General features: G+C 45.7%; 1 protein-coding gene across 4 annotated transcripts in view; it reads left to right on the forward strand.

Moving 5' to 3' along the window:
- B4GALT4 (beta-1,4-galactosyltransferase 4) overlaps positions 1-15,274 on the forward strand; it is a 72,190-nt gene extending 56,916 nt beyond the window's left edge. For all 4 annotated transcript variants that reach the window (XM_054043512.1, XM_054043492.1, XM_054043502.1 and 1 more), the window contains 5 exons: positions 1,417-1,604; positions 7,340-7,462; positions 8,775-8,879; positions 9,499-9,636; positions 14,647-15,274. In XM_054043512.1, coding sequence (XP_053899487.1) covers positions 1,417-1,604; positions 7,340-7,462; positions 8,775-8,879; positions 9,499-9,636; positions 14,647-14,770 — 678 coding nt within the window. In that variant the 3' untranslated portion in view covers positions 14,771-15,274. The remainder of the gene's footprint in view (positions 1-1,416; positions 1,605-7,339; positions 7,463-8,774; positions 8,880-9,498; positions 9,637-14,646) is intronic.
- The last annotated feature ends 915 nt before the right edge of the window (positions 15,275-16,189 follow it).

The raw sequence follows: 16,189 nt of genomic DNA on the forward strand, positions 1-16,189 counted from the left end.
TCTCCAGCTTTGGCAAAACAACTCTGACACTTCAGCCTGGAGACGAGATCCTAGAAGCTAAAAGCTTGTCCCATTGTCTTCCAAGTGCGTGCTTGAAGCTGCTTACCTAGGTTTATTGCGTTGCTTTCCTGTTTGTTGTCCCTTCAGATCTTTATTAAGTTAGATCAGCACAGTCTTACAGGAAATTCTATTACATTTATTGTGTAACTATGGTGAGTTATCTCCCTGATCAGGTCACTTAACTATTCATATCATTATTGCACATCAGTATTCATAGATTAATACATTGCAGCTCATTCTCTGTCACAACTGAATCCTATGTGGGTGTGGGCTGCTTTGTCTGCAGGAAATATATATTATCCTAGGGTTAAGTCCAATGGCAACTGATAAAACAATATTGATTCTAATTTTTTAACAGATGGTTTTATAAAAATAAAGATGGAAAATGGTTAACTTCCTTTTTAAAGGGAATGTGAACTGTTATTCTCTTTCTGTTTGCACTGCAGGCTGTTATTCACACATAGCCACAGGATGTGTGCTGCAGGCTAGTGTGTGCGTAGGTGCGTGCGTGCATGCATGCATGCAAATACATGTGTGCTCATCAGACGGCTGCGTCATTGCTCTAACTTGAATTTTGTCACCAGCATAGGCTTATGAAACAACCAACTACAGCTTGAAATTCTTCAGCTACAATTTAAAATAAACCTATAGAACTGATCCTTCTGAAGAGGGAAGAGGCACCAAATTGTAGCAAAAAGTAAACATGTACAATCCAGTAAAAAATAGAATAAAATAAAATCCCAAGCAAGGAGTCCCAGTACAGTTCTGTGTATATCAAAGACAGTGTGTGTCGATTGCGAGTAGGTTACCAGACTGGGTGTTAGGAGTACCACATTTTTTCCCCAGTTCTGCACATAATGTGTGACCTTAAGCAAGTCACTACCTCTCTGTGCTTTAGCAGAAAAGTGCCAAATTTTAGAATACAATTATTTTTTATGTTTATATAACTCATGCTAACTACATTTACACTCCATGCTTTCTAAGCTACATGGTCGTTGCTCTTTCATTACTTTGCCAGAGGGAAATTCTAAGGCAAAATCAGTGATGGGAGTAGAATAGTATCACACAACTTAGGTTACTTCTGGCAGCTAGATAACCTGTGCCTTGTCTGACTTTGTCCACGGCCATTCATGACAGGTAGGGGATGAAGAAACACCTCACAATATTAGGTGCTTTGATGCCCACATAATATGTCAAGGAATAGCTCTTTGTTTTGTATGAGAACTTGGTACAGCATAAAGGCTGAGTGCCATGAAGGATACTGTAAACTCTGCAGTTAGGATGGAATCCAGGCAGGTTGCAAATAACCTTTAATGGGTTTGATGTATGCCTTGTTTTCCTTTCCTTTTTTCACAGGCTGGCAATACCAAGTTTAACCGAGCTAAACTGCTGAATGTAGGATACCTGGAGGCCCTGAAGGAAGAAAACTGGGACTGTTTCATTTTCCATGATGTGGACCTGGTGCCAGAGAATGACTTTAACATGTACACGTGTGACAAACAACCAAAGCACCTTGTAGTTGGCAGGAACAACACTGGGTACAGGTAGGATTAAAAGAACTTGGAGAATATTTTGACTAGTAATTGCCAGATTATTGGTAACATTCCCCTTTCTAAAGGACCCTTAGATTGGTGCATTTCCTGCCATCTCATACAATACTGTGCCCTTCTATAGCAGCTTCCATCCAAGGATCTTTATAAACATAAATGAATTTAGTCTCTCAAATCACCAGTGAGGTAGGTCACTGTAGTTAGCCCTGTTTCTCACATGGGGAAATGGAGGTTCTGAGGGGACTAAGTGATGTATCGCAGGTTATGCATAGACACTGTGGCAGAACCGGGAATTCATTTCAGGTCTCCTGGTCCTGTGATTTTTAGCAGGATCATCCTCCCTAAAGTTGCTCTAATAAAGTTTCCTCTTCTGTAAGATCTTCATATCAGGCCTACATCTGTAGAAGAGGTAACTTTATTAGAACAGGAGTACTTGTGTCACCTTAGAGACTAACACATTTATTTGAGTATAAGCTTTCGTGGGCTACAGCCTACTTCATCAGATGCATAGAATGGAACATATAGTACAGTGTGTGTGTGTATATAATATATATATATATATATCTTCTTACTATATGTTCCATTCTATGCATCTGATGAAGTGGGCTGTAGCCCACGAAAGCTTATGCTCAAATAAATGTGTTAGTCTCTAAGGTGACACAAGTACTCCTGTTCTTTTGGCAGATACAGACTAACACAGCTGCTACTCTGAAACCTAACTTTATTAGAGCAACTTTTGGGAGGATGATCCTGCCTCTCATTAGCTGTTTATACAGCTCATAGCACAGTGGGGTCCTGATGTCAGTTGAGCCCTCTAGGTGTTACTGTAACACAAATAATATATCTAGAGTGTGAAATAGGAAATCAAGTCCCACCCTCCTCAAATAAATGAGGCCCTCAAATTTGGCATGAATACTTAGAGGAGTTTGAGTAGGAATGCCATAGCCTTGTCTTTGAAGACATCCTTCCTTTTTTATGTCATGCCAATCCAAATATTAGTGATTAAAAGTTGTGCTACTCAAAAGCTGATGTGCAGTGTGTGAAAGTAGAACTCCTTTATACCCTTTATAAAGAGATTGGGGTCGGGGGGAGAAGACTAAATGTGCAAATTCCTACATGCGATAAACAGCCTCTTACCATATCTTTCTCAGATCTGAAGAAGAACTCTGTGGAGCTCCAAAGCTTGTCTCTTTCACCAACAGAAGTTGGTGCAATAAAAGATATTACCTCACCCACCTTCTCTCTTACCACTCAGTCAGTCTAACTCCAGGATTCCAGTCAGACTCATAACAGATTTTGGGAAGTACTGTGCCTTGCAAAGAGAATACCAAGGGCCCTAAGACAGCCCACTGAACACAGTAGAAGGAAGCACCACAGTTATTCAAGAGATAGTTGGATTCCAGAAGAGTAACCATGGAATGACCCTTGAGGCACTTGAATGGCCTCAGATGCCCTAGTTACTGCATCTGTTTTGAGTAATGAATCACAGATGAATTTTTTTGCTCTTACGAGCGATTTTCTTAGTTAATTTTCTAAGCCTTCTTTTGTCTCTGGGAAAGAGCTGCTAGTTTTCATTCAGATGATTTAGTGGTTCGAGCCTTGGTTTGGAGAGAGGGGGGAAAAATCTGTCAGAAGGATAGCTATGTTGTTAAGGCACTGGACTGGGATCTTGGTTTAATTCTTGGCCCTGCCACACACTTCCCATGTGAGCTTGGGCAAGTCACTTTTTAAAATCTCTGCCTCCTAAACCCATGTTTAAAATTGGGTCAGTTCTTCCCTATATCCCAGCAACTTCATTATCATGTGTGAGACATTAAGATCCTATGCTCAGGAGAGCCATGTAAGAAGCTAGCTAGATAGATAGCCCTTATGAGCCTGGAACCACATGTTGACTCCCTTTTGTCCTGCTGAGGTGGATAAATGAGGCAGTTTACTATGTGCAGATCTTTCAAACAGGACCCAGGCACTGACTTTTTTTGTTTTTCCCGGTGGGTGTGCCACCCCTGATTGGCCTCTGTGGCCCTGCCCTTTCTCTGCCTCTTCCTGCCCTTGTTCTGCTCCCTCCCCCAAAGCTCCTCTCTGCTCCACTCCCATAGGTGTAGTTTGACTGCTGTTGAGGGGGAAAGGGGTGCGCCCATGCATGAACACACGTGCACACTGAAGCCAGTTTCTTTGGCTTACTGCCTCTCCCCCTGCCTGGAGTGGTACCTGGGCTGCCGGTACTGGGGGGACGGGACTGGCTTTACTGGGGAGCCCTAGCAGCTGCTGGCAGCCACTCCGGCACCAGCTGTGGCAGCAATGTCACTGCTGTAGTGCTGCTGCAGCCACCTCCCTGCTGGGGCTGCTGTTGCTGCGAAGCAGATGCCAGATCCTGGGCTCCTGCTTCCCCCCCCCCCATTCCCGTAACCCCTCCTCTTCCTCTCCCTACTATCCCCTGCCCCATCCCCTTCTCTTCCCTCTACCCCACCCCTTGCCCTGCTCTTCTCTCCCTCCTCCTCCCTCCCCGCACTCTTTGTTGTATAGTAAACAGGTGGGCACTAAGACCCAGGAGGCAGTGGCCTGGAGCACTGGAGAACAGCTGCTCTGCCCTGCCCCCTCTGTTCTCCCTGAGCCAAAACATGCTGGGCAAGGGGAGTTGGAGGGGGAGGTGCAGTTCATGAAGGACAGAATCCTCCTCCCGCCCTGCAGGCCGAGCAGAGCCAGCCCTACAGGGCAGCTCAGCACTCGCAGAAACTGGGGGGCGGGGGGGGGGGAGAGAGAAGTGGCACATGACCCTGTGTAAACACCCCCCCACACACACACACCCCTCATCTCTGTTTGAGGGGACAGTGCCCCCCTGCATTCCTCCAAACTATGCCCATATCCCGTCCCTGTGCGCCTTCCACTGGCTGCTCACTCCTTCCTGCCCCTCCTGCCTTAAGGGCGAGTGAGGGGGTGGAGAGGAGCAAGTGGCGGAGGCTTCGGGGGAAGAGGTGAGGCAGGAAGAGGTGCAGCATGGGCGGGGCCACAAGGGAAGAGGCAGAGTGGGAGCAGTGCCTCAGTGCAGAGTGCGGGCGGGGCCACTGTCCGTGGGTGCTGAACACCACCTATTTTTTTCCGTAAGTGCTTAAGCCCCAGAGCACCCACGGAGTTGGTGCCTGTGAAACAGGATCTTAAAATGCAAGGCGCTATCTGTTCTACATAGACACTTACAGGGCATTTTTTTGTCAGAGGAGGGATTTGCCCCAGTGGCCCTGTAGAAAATCGCCTCTTATCCCCTGTTGCTGTGTGGTGACTGTCTACTTGGCTGCTGTCCTCCCCCCCCCACCCCCACCCCCGCGTGGCTACATTTCAATAGTTCTGTATTTATATAGTTTGCAATTTCATCTTCGATCCTTTGGGACGGTGAGAAACTTTTCTCATCAGACTTATAATATTGAATCCTAGAAGTTGAGGATGGAAAACCCTTCTAGCCCAGCCAGCCCATCTCCCTGGGGTCAGCACACAGTTGTTGCTATTGTATATTTTCTAGTGTTTTTTTTCTGCCCAGTCTAGTTTTAAAAGTCCCAAGTGAGAGGCTTCCACCTCTTCCCCTAAGAAAGAACCCCTCTGAGGTTGCTGAAACACTAATACACACACACAACCAGGTCATTAATGGAGCCTGTCACTCCTTTCCTATCGCTTTGTTAAAAGCCCATTCACAATGCTCAAGAGATTGGCTTTTCCTGTTGTAATAAGCTGTTTTCAGCCTTAAAGCACAGGGGTCATGCAACAGGGTGTCTTGAGTAAAGCAGGTTTGTGGAGCTTCACCTGATAAACAGCAGATTAGAAACAGCTCTTTATTATCCCTGCTGTTGTGCACAACAGGTATTCACTGTTCCACAGATGGGCATCCTGGAATTTCCCCAGGGCTGGGATGGTGCCACTTGATTTGCTTCCAAGGGAGAAACAACAAAATCACATTCACATTGAGGCCCATAGCTGTGATGGCTATAAACCCTTGTTTACTGTTCCAGAAAATGTGGATTATGGTGAACAATGGGGGTAATCACTGTGGGCAACACTATTGCAGGGAGTCTAATGACTCATTCAATAGAGAGCAAAACTGGATAGTGAAATGGGCGGGGTGTGTGTGTGTATATATGTATATGGGGCCTCATTATACTACTACCTACTTTGCACAGATCTAATGTCATTGGCCTGAAATGAATTCAAAACCTTGAATTGAAGTCAGTGTTTTATTGGTCCCTCCTCATTCCTTGGCAGGCTTAACCCACTGTCCCATTTCAGATTGCTAGCAGAGCTACTAGTTTTAGGTGCTGGGGTCACACTTTCAAATGGGCTTGCATTCAAACCCCCTTATTCGGCTGTACAGCTGGGGTAATTGCTAGTCCATCTAGCTGATCCAATCACTCTGCTTTTCTAAACCACCCATCACTACATGTTGTAGGTGGTGAGACACAGCTAAAATTCACAGCAAGTTCTATCCAACATAGGACCTCAAACCCTTTCCCCCCTCCCATCAATTCTTGCATGCTGCAGCCTGATTACCTCCTTTTGCATGCTGGGGGAGGAGGTGAAGGGAAAGTAGGAAGAGAAGTTGCGAGAAGGAGGGGAAGAAGAGGTGAGACATCAGAGGGAGAGTGTATCCAGCCAGAACAGCATCTTTCATTGCTCACAAACCGACAAGGTACGCTGCCTCTAGAGAAGCAGACTGCAATCCCAAAGAGTGACAGGAGTACAAGGGGCAGCCTAAATCATCTAACTGCAGAAAGAAAATAGGCTGGGAAAATAGGTGGGTGGGAGCCCTTATTTTGGTCATTGGTGGGAGACTCTTCCATGTTGGGCACATTAAAGAAATGAATAATAGCACTTAGATCTTCCAGGCTGTTTATGTTGCTTATCTTCTGTATAAACTGTAATGGACACCTTTTTCCAGTCTCTTCAGCTTATGCATTACATCTACTTAGACTTACTCATACGCACTGACCGACATGTAATTTAAAGTCACTTGCATATCACCTGGCAGGCTGTGTTGTAACCCAGGCCTTAAGGCCAGAGGAGAGGAGTGTGTCAGAAAAAGCAACTAGCAAGAGGGTAGAAGGGCGAGTAGTGTGTCACCTCCTAATTGGTGTAATTTCCAGGACAGAGAAGCTAGAAGCTGAAATTAATCTCCCTTAGAGTCAAGCTCCCTTGCACTAATTTATCACTGTGTAACTTACACTACCTTACACATTACAGTATCTTACACATCACCTCTGAATTTGTCCTGCAGTGCCTTTAGCTCTTTACCATTGTAATCAGTTTTTCATATCCAGTCTTCAAGACTTTACTGTCAAATTGTAATACTACCAATCCACTGTTTAGAAAATAGCTCTCCTTTTCAGTATGTCATTGTGTAGCCTTGCTGCCTGCCTTTTCATTTGGAGCCCTTGGGATACAGAGCCATCTTTGACTGGCAAGGAGAGACCTAGAGTTGAGGAGCAAAGTAAAGAATGCTCCAGACTGCCAGTTGGAGAGAGAGTTGTTCTGATTAGCACTCTAAAGTGAATCATTGTTTTTTGGAGAGAAATGGGCCTAAATCCAGGACCTGAACACCTTTTGAATTTTGAGAAAGTTCATACCTTGATTCAAACTTTGCAGCTTGTGCCCAAGATTTCAGGGCTGTATTTCCAGTAGTATTAGTTCTTACATTTCATGTTACTTCTATCTTTCAGTTTTTTTCACTATACCTTATTGTCCATTTCTAGGTTGCGTTACCAGGGATATTTTGGGGGAGTAACTGCTCTAACAAGGGATCAGTTTTCCAAGGTGAATGGATTCTCTAACAATTATTGGGGCTGGGGTGCAGAAGACGACGACCTCCGAATCAGGTAACCAAATGGCTAGTGGGAAATGGGTGTATATGGTATGGTATAGGATTTGGATGAATGGGATATCTGCCGATAATATCCCAAGTGTGACTTAACATGAGCACTTCAGTTCAGATGGAATAGGGAAGGGAATGTACCACTGGAAGTTCTTGAGATATGAAGAGAAAACGAGTTAGGGAATTTGCAATGTGTGTGGCAGGGTATTACTGGCTGATCAGCAGTGTGTTATTGGGTGCTGGAATCGAGATGACGCTTGATTGTGGTTGTCTGGCAGCAGGATTCTTACACAGCTGCGCTCTCTGGGTGATGGGTGTTGTTGCAGAGACCCTTCAAAATGTAAAGAGGTTAAATTGATGCGATGATGTGTGTCTCAGTCTGCAGACAGCCTGAAACAATAGTTCTGAGAGGTGCCAACTGCCCAGTTACTGCAGTAAGATGTTCACTCTGAACCCTAATGATGAATGTGAACCTATTGACTTCATTGCGGCCAGAATATTATTATTATTTCCTTGTCCATGTGTCTTGGTCCTTCTAACAAACAGCCAGTTTGTGTGTTTATCCCACTATGCTAAACTGCCTCCCCTGTTGCCAAAATCCACAATGTTCCCCCACCTTAGTAGTTGAAATCTTTAGCTTCCCTCTAACTTCTTCAATGCCATTGGGTTTTCAATGTAAAAGCCTGTAGCTCATTGAAAATGGAATGGGCAGCATAAAATAATGTGAATTTAATATCAAAATAAATAATAATAGAGTTAAATATGCATTCCATCATACAATCAAGACAGACTAGACTGTGTTGTTTTTAATTTTCCTGATGATGCCCTGGAATTTTCAGCTGTCACCTGAGAGCCTCAGAATCCAGGGCCCTGCCACAGAAGTTAAGCCAAGCTCACTGTAGGATGAATGAGGCCTTGCCATAGACTCCCTGGATGAATACAGCCAACATGAAACAGACCACAAGGCTAGAGAGAATGGCTGTTTAAATGCTCTGTAGTATAATGTGTTTAAACCCCCCAAATAAGCCATACTAGCTTAACAGTTAATTGCTTGTGGTCAAAAGGAATGGGTGACTGGAGCCCTAACTGAGTATGCTGTGGAAAAAGAGAAGTGTGCTGGGCTCCATTTCTATGGTGGTGTGTGGTGTGGGGGAGAGGAGGGTGTGTCTGAGTTCTCTGGGGGTGTGGCTCTCTGTTCTGTCTATATACATGTTTTAGCTCCCCATCATCCTCTAGATGTCCTTGAGAAGTCTGTGACCCTCTTCTTGCCATGCTCACAGGTACTATTCTGCTCACTGTAATGTTATTGCTTTCAGGGTTGAGATGCAGAAGATGAGGGTGATGCGGCCATCCCCTGATGTAGGAAAGTATACTATGATCTTCCACACAAGAGACAGAGGCAATGAGGCGAATGGAGAAAGGTGAGTAAGGACTAGCACTCCATTCCACACCCTCTCCCTGTAGGGGAAGACAGAAAGGACTGATGGCGCAGCCTCTCTCCTGCTAACACCATCTGGGAAAGTGCTTTCTGCGGTGTCCTTCTCCTGGGAGCCTTATAGGAGAAAGAGGCTAACTAGCTAGGCTTGTTCCTGGAGACCATTGCATGGTATCTGAGCACCTCTTAAAATTGTGCACATAAATGCCTCCCCTCCGTCCCCAACAACTAAGACGGAGTTACAGTTACAGGCACATATCCATCGTTTGGGTGCACAGTATCTTTCAAGCCTCAAAGGTTAGAAAGCCAGGAGTTTTCATGAAATTATAGGCTCCCTGTACATGCGAGTCTGAGCCTGCTGAGGAAAGGGAAAGCAGGACTTAATGCTTCCCAATACACATGCACACACAAGAACAAATGTAAAACTGGGTAAAAGGAACACAGTCTTTAAAGTGCTCTCACGTCTCCTTCAGATCCCCCAGTAGCACAGGTGCAGGGTAGAGCTTGATGCTCCTCTGCTGTGAATTGTAATGGCACTTCCACCTCTGGAGTAGAGGTTTCTCAACTCCACAGTCCTATATTTTTTTCTCTGATTATATCTTTAGGATGAAACTCTTGCGGCAGGTGTCCCGAGTGTGGAAAACAGATGGGCTGAACTCCTGTTCCTATAAACTGCTCTCGGTGGAGCACAACCCTTTGTACATTAACGTCACAGTGGATTTCAGCATGCCACCCAAGATCTCGTAAGAGTTTCCTGTAGATTCTAGGAGACGGGAATAGATCTTCCACTTGCGGTAGCTGCTGCAGTGACTGGAAAGGCAGCGTTCTGCCTGAAGGGTCCCCCAGCAGCACAGAGACAGTGCAGAGGAAATAGCTTCTTAGATCCTTTCTAATTATTTGGTTACGAATTTTGTTTTGTGGCAGCGCTGTGCGTTAAGCAGGGGACCTGGACTGACCGAGTGGATATGTCGCCGTGCCTGTTAGTTTGTTTTCACTGGGATATTGAGAAAGTCTACTTGTTCGGGCTGTTGGCTTTTTATTGTTGGGAGCTTGAACTACACCCACTGAAAGCTTCAGCTCCAGTAGCTGTTTCCAAACCTTCTGCCATTAGAGAGCAGGACACAGGAGCCAACACTGCCGTGTTTTCAAAAGGAGCGAGACTGAGTTATCATACAAAGCGCAAGAATATTCCATAGCCTAAAGTCTTGTTTAGGAAGGCTGATTTGATCTCAGCCTGGGTGAGTGAGGAAGGGGAGAGGGAAGTAATCATGTTAACTGCAGCCACATTGAAGAGAGTTTAAAAACTCTCAATAAAATACAACCCATTTCACTCCAAAGGATTCCCTTGTGCTGCATCAGTTCAATTCAGTACCTAGTGGGAGTGCTCAAGAGTCCTGTGGATATACGAAAGGCTCACTTATTTCTACAGCAAGCCTGAAATACAGACACTAGTTTGGTTATCACCTTCCTACTGTGCCAGTCTTGGCTGGGCATTGAGGGAATACACACAAATAAGTCATGTGTAAAATGGATCGAGACTACCCCCAGTTTCTTGCTTCCTAGACACTGTTAGCCTGGTGCTCAGTGTGGTATAAATACCCAGCAAGGTAATGACTTGACTTTTTGTAGTTCTTGCTTTAGAAAAAATGGGGTTGATTTGTGGATAAACTGGTTAGCAGTTGCGATAAATTGCAAGTTTCCCCACTGCAAATGAATGGGAGTGTTGTAAGCCCCTTCTCTACAGCAGCAGACAACACTGTGTTGGCGCTTGATGGATAGATGTTGGTTGCAATCAATAAATGTAAGCTCATAGTCTTCTCAAGAAGAAAAAGCTTTGATTCTGATGTTTGTTATATTAATTCCTTTAGGACGCAGTAATTTATGTTAAAAACCCTGCTTATGGTAGCATAAAGCCTAAAGAATTATTTCCTCTGGCTAGTTGCTAAGCATATTCATTCTGTCCTGCAGAGGAAAGACTCAAGCTGTTATGGCTTACTGCTTATAAGAACAGTGTCCATCTTGGCCCCTGAGTTTGCCAACTTCATCCATTTGATCTTCAGATTAGCTCTGACATTACTAATATTTTGGAATGTACCAAAAATTGCTGAGATTTAAAAACCAGTGACAGATTTTTCACTTCCACTATTTTCTGTTGTTGCTGATGGTCAATCAGATGGTTTTTTGAGGGAAGAGAGAAAAAACACTCCATCTCCCCTACGTAAAACTGTCCCAAAAGCAGCCCTTGCTCAAGCCCACCAGGCTGAACAGGTGGACTGTATACAATGAGGTCACAAAGGGGGCAGGACCTTCCAGACACTCTGCTTCAATATGAAAAAAAAAAAAAAAAGGCTCACTTTTAACACTCTTACCTTCTTCCTCAAATCAAGCAAATGGGCCACGTTTTACATTTCAGTCATTCTTGTTCTCACTGTATTGTGTGCTTAGAATGGTTTTATAATGGAAAAAGTGTGGAAGGTTTTTCTAACTTATTCCTCAAAACCCAGGATTTTACTTTGAGGTTTTGGGGGTTTTTTGGGGTTTGGTTTGCTTTTTCAATTCTGTCAAAAAGCAAGAGACCACATCTTGAAAACTTGAGACAAAAGGTCAATGTTTGGAAAATTAAAAATGATGTATAATGGAAAGAGCAGATGCTTGCTATCATTAATGCTATAAAAGCTATGAGAGACTGCTTTTTGAAAAGTAAATTCCATCATATGCTGCCATCTGCCGTTTCCCCCTGAACACTGCAGCAATAACTGCTCCTTTTAGTAAGGAAGCTGCAACTGTTAAGTATCTGTCTGTTTCATGCAGGAAGATCAGCAGCCCAGAGAAATTCTATCCCACCACACATTCTCTTGTGGCTACGACATAAGGACTTCCTCATCTTGGGGCTAGTTGACCTCATATGGTGGAGAATATGATATAGGCTGTAGACTGAATACAAAGCAGTTGCTCTGGAGAAGTGATGTTTTTAGAACAGACTACTCTCTAGGGCCACCTAATGACAAAAGGAAATTAAACTGTTTGCATTTTCTTTGGTCCTCTTGTTCCCCCCTACAGAATGCTACCACCAGTCTACGCTGAACAGGAAGGCAAAAAAGACTTAGCAAGGGCAGAAGACAGTAGTCTTTATTAATGGTATTTCTCAGCGGGTTGTGCATGTCAGAATTTATGCTCTTTCTAGTAGTTTCTGGATGCATTTGAGAAGTTGGTTGGTGATAATTAAGTCCTGTTTTAATAGGCACAGGACAAACTAGAACAGCTTGGTAAGGTATAGAGAAGGCGCAAACAGCAGAGATAGTTGGGACATTGAGACGTTTAATCCTAATGTGTACAGATTCAGACCCTCCTAGGAGAAAGGAAATAAAAAAATAGGGCCTTCCCCTGAGACTGCCAATCCTTACACAGCCACTCTGTTGATTGTCAGGAAACAATACAAAGCCTGTGTGGGTGTACTTCTGTCTTGTTTAAGAGGGGGTGGGGTGGGAGAAATTAAATTTGTATTTAGAAACAGGACAGGACAACTCCACGTGGTGCTTTACTGCAAATGTATTGAGAGGGTGTCTTTTAGAAATTGATTTAATCTATCTGGGTGGGGTACAAAGTCCAGCTTCAACCACTTCTCCTTTACCCTGGGAGAAAGAAGACAGCTCAGTAAACTACACTCTCTTCTTATTCCCATTAAGGCTAAGTAATTTTTCCTTATTAACATGTCTCTTCCCCCATCCTACAACAGAAAGGATCTAGAATGGAAGGCAGTGTGAAATGAAAGATAGGGGGGCTTACCTTAGCTGGCAGTTAAAAGCATTCAACAACCCAAGAGCCTGACTGGTCTAATTAAACTTTCTTTATTATTGGCTAGTCCTGAGGGTCACCCCACAGTTGTTTAGCAATGCGGCAGTCCTCTTCCCCTAAAGGGATTAACTAACATATTTAGCAGTGTGACCTCCAGACAACACACAGAAGGAGTGGGGGACTGTTCAAATAGCTTCAGCTGCTTAAAATATGTAATCAAGTAAGAAATACAATAGGAGCAAAATGACGACTTTAGATTTATGACAAGGCTTGCTTGCAGTCAGCTAAGAATAAATGGCTGGTTCTAGGGTCACAGTGACAGTCAGAAGCCAGAGGAAAGGTAGTGAAATACACTAGCTGTCTCTCATGATCTGTGAAAACGTAAGAGATGGCCCACTGGATGGCTGAAAGGACGGGTAAAGGGGAAAGACACAAGACTTGGCTACACTTGCGAGTTACAGCGCTGTAACGGCTCCCCCAGCACTGTAACTCACTCCCCGACCACACTGGCAAGGCATTTGCAGCGCTGTATCTCCGTGGTTGCAGCACTGCATATACTCCACCTCTCTGAGAGGAATAGCGAGTATTGCGCTGCTGCAGCAGCGCCAGTGTGGCTGCCTAATGCACTGTGAATGGCCTCCAGAATTATTTGGCAGTATCCCACAATGCCTGTTTTAGCCACGCTGGTCATCAGTTCAAACTCTACTGCCCTGGCCTCAGGTAACCAACCATGTGACCCACCCTTTACATTCCCCGGGAATTTTAAAAATCCCCTTCCTGTTTGTTCAGCCCTGCGTGGTGTGGAGTGCTATCAGCGAATCTTTCCAGGTGACCATGGCTCCACACGCCAAGCGAGCCCCACCATGGAGCAATGGCGAGTGTGTTTTCATCAGTGTTTGGGGGGAGGAAGCTGTACAGTGCCAGCCGTAGGAATTATGATACCTTCGGGAAGGTATCAAAGGACATGATGGAAAGGGGCCATGACCGGGACGCCCTGCAGTGCAGGATTAAAGTGAAGGAGCTGCGGAGTGCCTACCGCAAAGCCTGCAACACAAACGGCCGCTCGGGTGCTCCCCCTGTGACCTGCCGATTCTACAAAGAGCTGGATGCAATACTAGGGGTTAGCACAACCATGGACACTTCAGAGCTTGTGTGGGGAGGAGGAGGAGGAAAACGGGAGTGATGGTGGTGGGCCAGATGGAGACACCCTGGAGCCATGCAGCCAGGAGCTCTTCTCGAGCCAGGAGGAAGGTAGCCAGTCGCAGCGGCCGGTACTTGGTGGAGGACAAACAGAAGAGCAGGTTTCCGGGAAGCATTTTATTTTTTTTTTTTTTTTTGAAGGAATTTTTTCGGTGCGAGCTTGTTGGGAGAGGAGGGTTAGGTATGCATGCCTAGATGCGGAATAGTGCATTGATGTGGTTTATCACATCGCGGTAATCAGCCTCGGTAATCTCCTCGAATGTCTCATCCAGAATGCGTGCAATGCACTTGCGCAGGTTTAGCGAGAGAGCCACGGTGGTCCTTGTCCCAGCCAGGCTAATGTGCCACTGTGCCGCGAGGGCACCATTGCTGCACACAGGCAAGCTGCATATGGGCCAGGGCGGAAGCCACATTGCAGTAGAAGACCCTCCCTTGCTTCCCAGGTCACCCTCAGCGAGATATCATCCAGGAGGAACTCCTGTGGAAAATGTTGGGACAGTGTTCAGTGTAGGTGCCCCCTGAAGCTGTTGGCTTTCCCCACGGTCCAGAAACCCAGAGGACAGTGCAGCCCTGAAACAATCAGTCCCCCTTACCATTTTGAGGCTCCTGTGGGATGTGTGCTCTGTTTTGGATGGGAAAATTATGCTATTGTATAGACCCTGGGTGTTTTCTACTCCTTAAGTGCGGGGGGGGAAATCATTACTCTGTCTGGTATAAACAATGCTGCCTCTGTTAAATGTTGCATTTTGCCTATACAGCTGCATCAACCTTGAGACCTCAGCCATCCCTCTTATCGCCTGCTCAGAGACTGCAAAGACTCAGAAAGAGACCGTGAAAAAGCAAAGAAGACATGGTGCAAGAAGTGATGCGGCAATCTATTAAAGAGAGAGAATGAGAAAGCACAGGACTGGAGGGAGAGGGAAAGCAGGATCCGCCAGGAAAACGCAGCGCACCAGCGGCAAAGCACCACGCACTGGCAGCAAAGCACTGATAAGCTCATAAGCATCCTGGAGCGCTAAGCAGACGCTATCCAGGAGCTGGTAGCCATGCAGAAAGAGGAACAGTACCACAAACGCCACCCCCCCTACAGCCCTTGTCCCAAAACTTTCCCTTGTGCCCCACTGTCACCTCCAACCCACTTTCCCCAACTTCCAGGTTCTTCACGCCACCAGCTGCCTCCAACACCAGTATCTTCACCACCCAGCCCTGAAAACCACGACCCTTACCCTCTGCACTCAACCCCCATCACCATGCAGTATAGCTGTCCTGAAGTGCAGCACTCACTGCACAGCACACCAGACAGGACATATGCAAATCTGTGATTGTACCGTTCCCCACTTCACCCCCTTGTTTCTTTTCAATAAATGGATTCTGTGTCTTTGAAAACATTCATTCTTATTGCATAAAGTATTCCCTGGGCAAAGGAGTCTTTTGAACAGGTACTGCCTGTCTGCTTAGCAAACACTGATTCCTAAAGATTGGAACTACTGCACTTCACTCCTGTTCAGGGCACCAGCTATCACTGCTGGTTTTCAGCCTCAAATTGCTCCCTCAAGGCATCCCTAATCCTTGCAGCCCTGTGCTGGGCCCCGGTAATAGCCCTGCTCTCTGGCTGTGCAAATTCAGCTTCCAGGTGTTGAACCTCAGAGGTCCATGCCTCAGTGAAGCTTTCACCCTTCCCTTCACAAATATTAGGGAGGGTACAGCACGCAGATATAACTGCGGGGGATGCTGTTTTTGGTTAAGTCCAGCTTCCCAAACAGAGATCGCCAGCGGCCCTTTAAATGGCCAAAGGCACACTCCACAGTCATTCGGCACCGGCTCAGCCTGTAGTTGAACCATTCCTTGCTGCTGTCAAGGCTCCCTGTGTAGGGTTTCATGAGCCACAGTATTAACGGGTAAGCGAGATCTCCAAGGATCACAATGGGCATTTCAACTTACCCTACCGTGATCTTCCGCCTTGGGGAAAAAAAGTCCCAGCCTGCCTCTTCCTGAACAGCCAAGTGTTCTGAAAGATGCATGCGTTATGCACCTTTCCTGGCCAGCCTGTGTTAATGTCAATGAAATACCCAAAGTGATCCACAAGTGCCTGGAGAACCATAGAGCAATACCCCTTCTGATTAATGTACTCGGATCCTAGGTGGGGTGGTGCCAGAATAGGAATGTGCATCCCATCTGTTGCCCCTCCACAGTTAAGGAACCCCATTTGTGCAAAGCCATCCACTATTTCCTGCACGTTACCCAGAGTCACGTTTCTTCTGAGTAGGATGCGATTAATGGCCTTGCAAACTTGCATCAACA

Source organism: Malaclemys terrapin, chromosome 1 (genome assembly GCF_027887155.1).
Source record: "Malaclemys terrapin pileata isolate rMalTer1 chromosome 1, rMalTer1.hap1, whole genome shotgun sequence".
NCBI lineage: Eukaryota > Metazoa > Chordata > Testudines > Emydidae > Malaclemys > Malaclemys terrapin.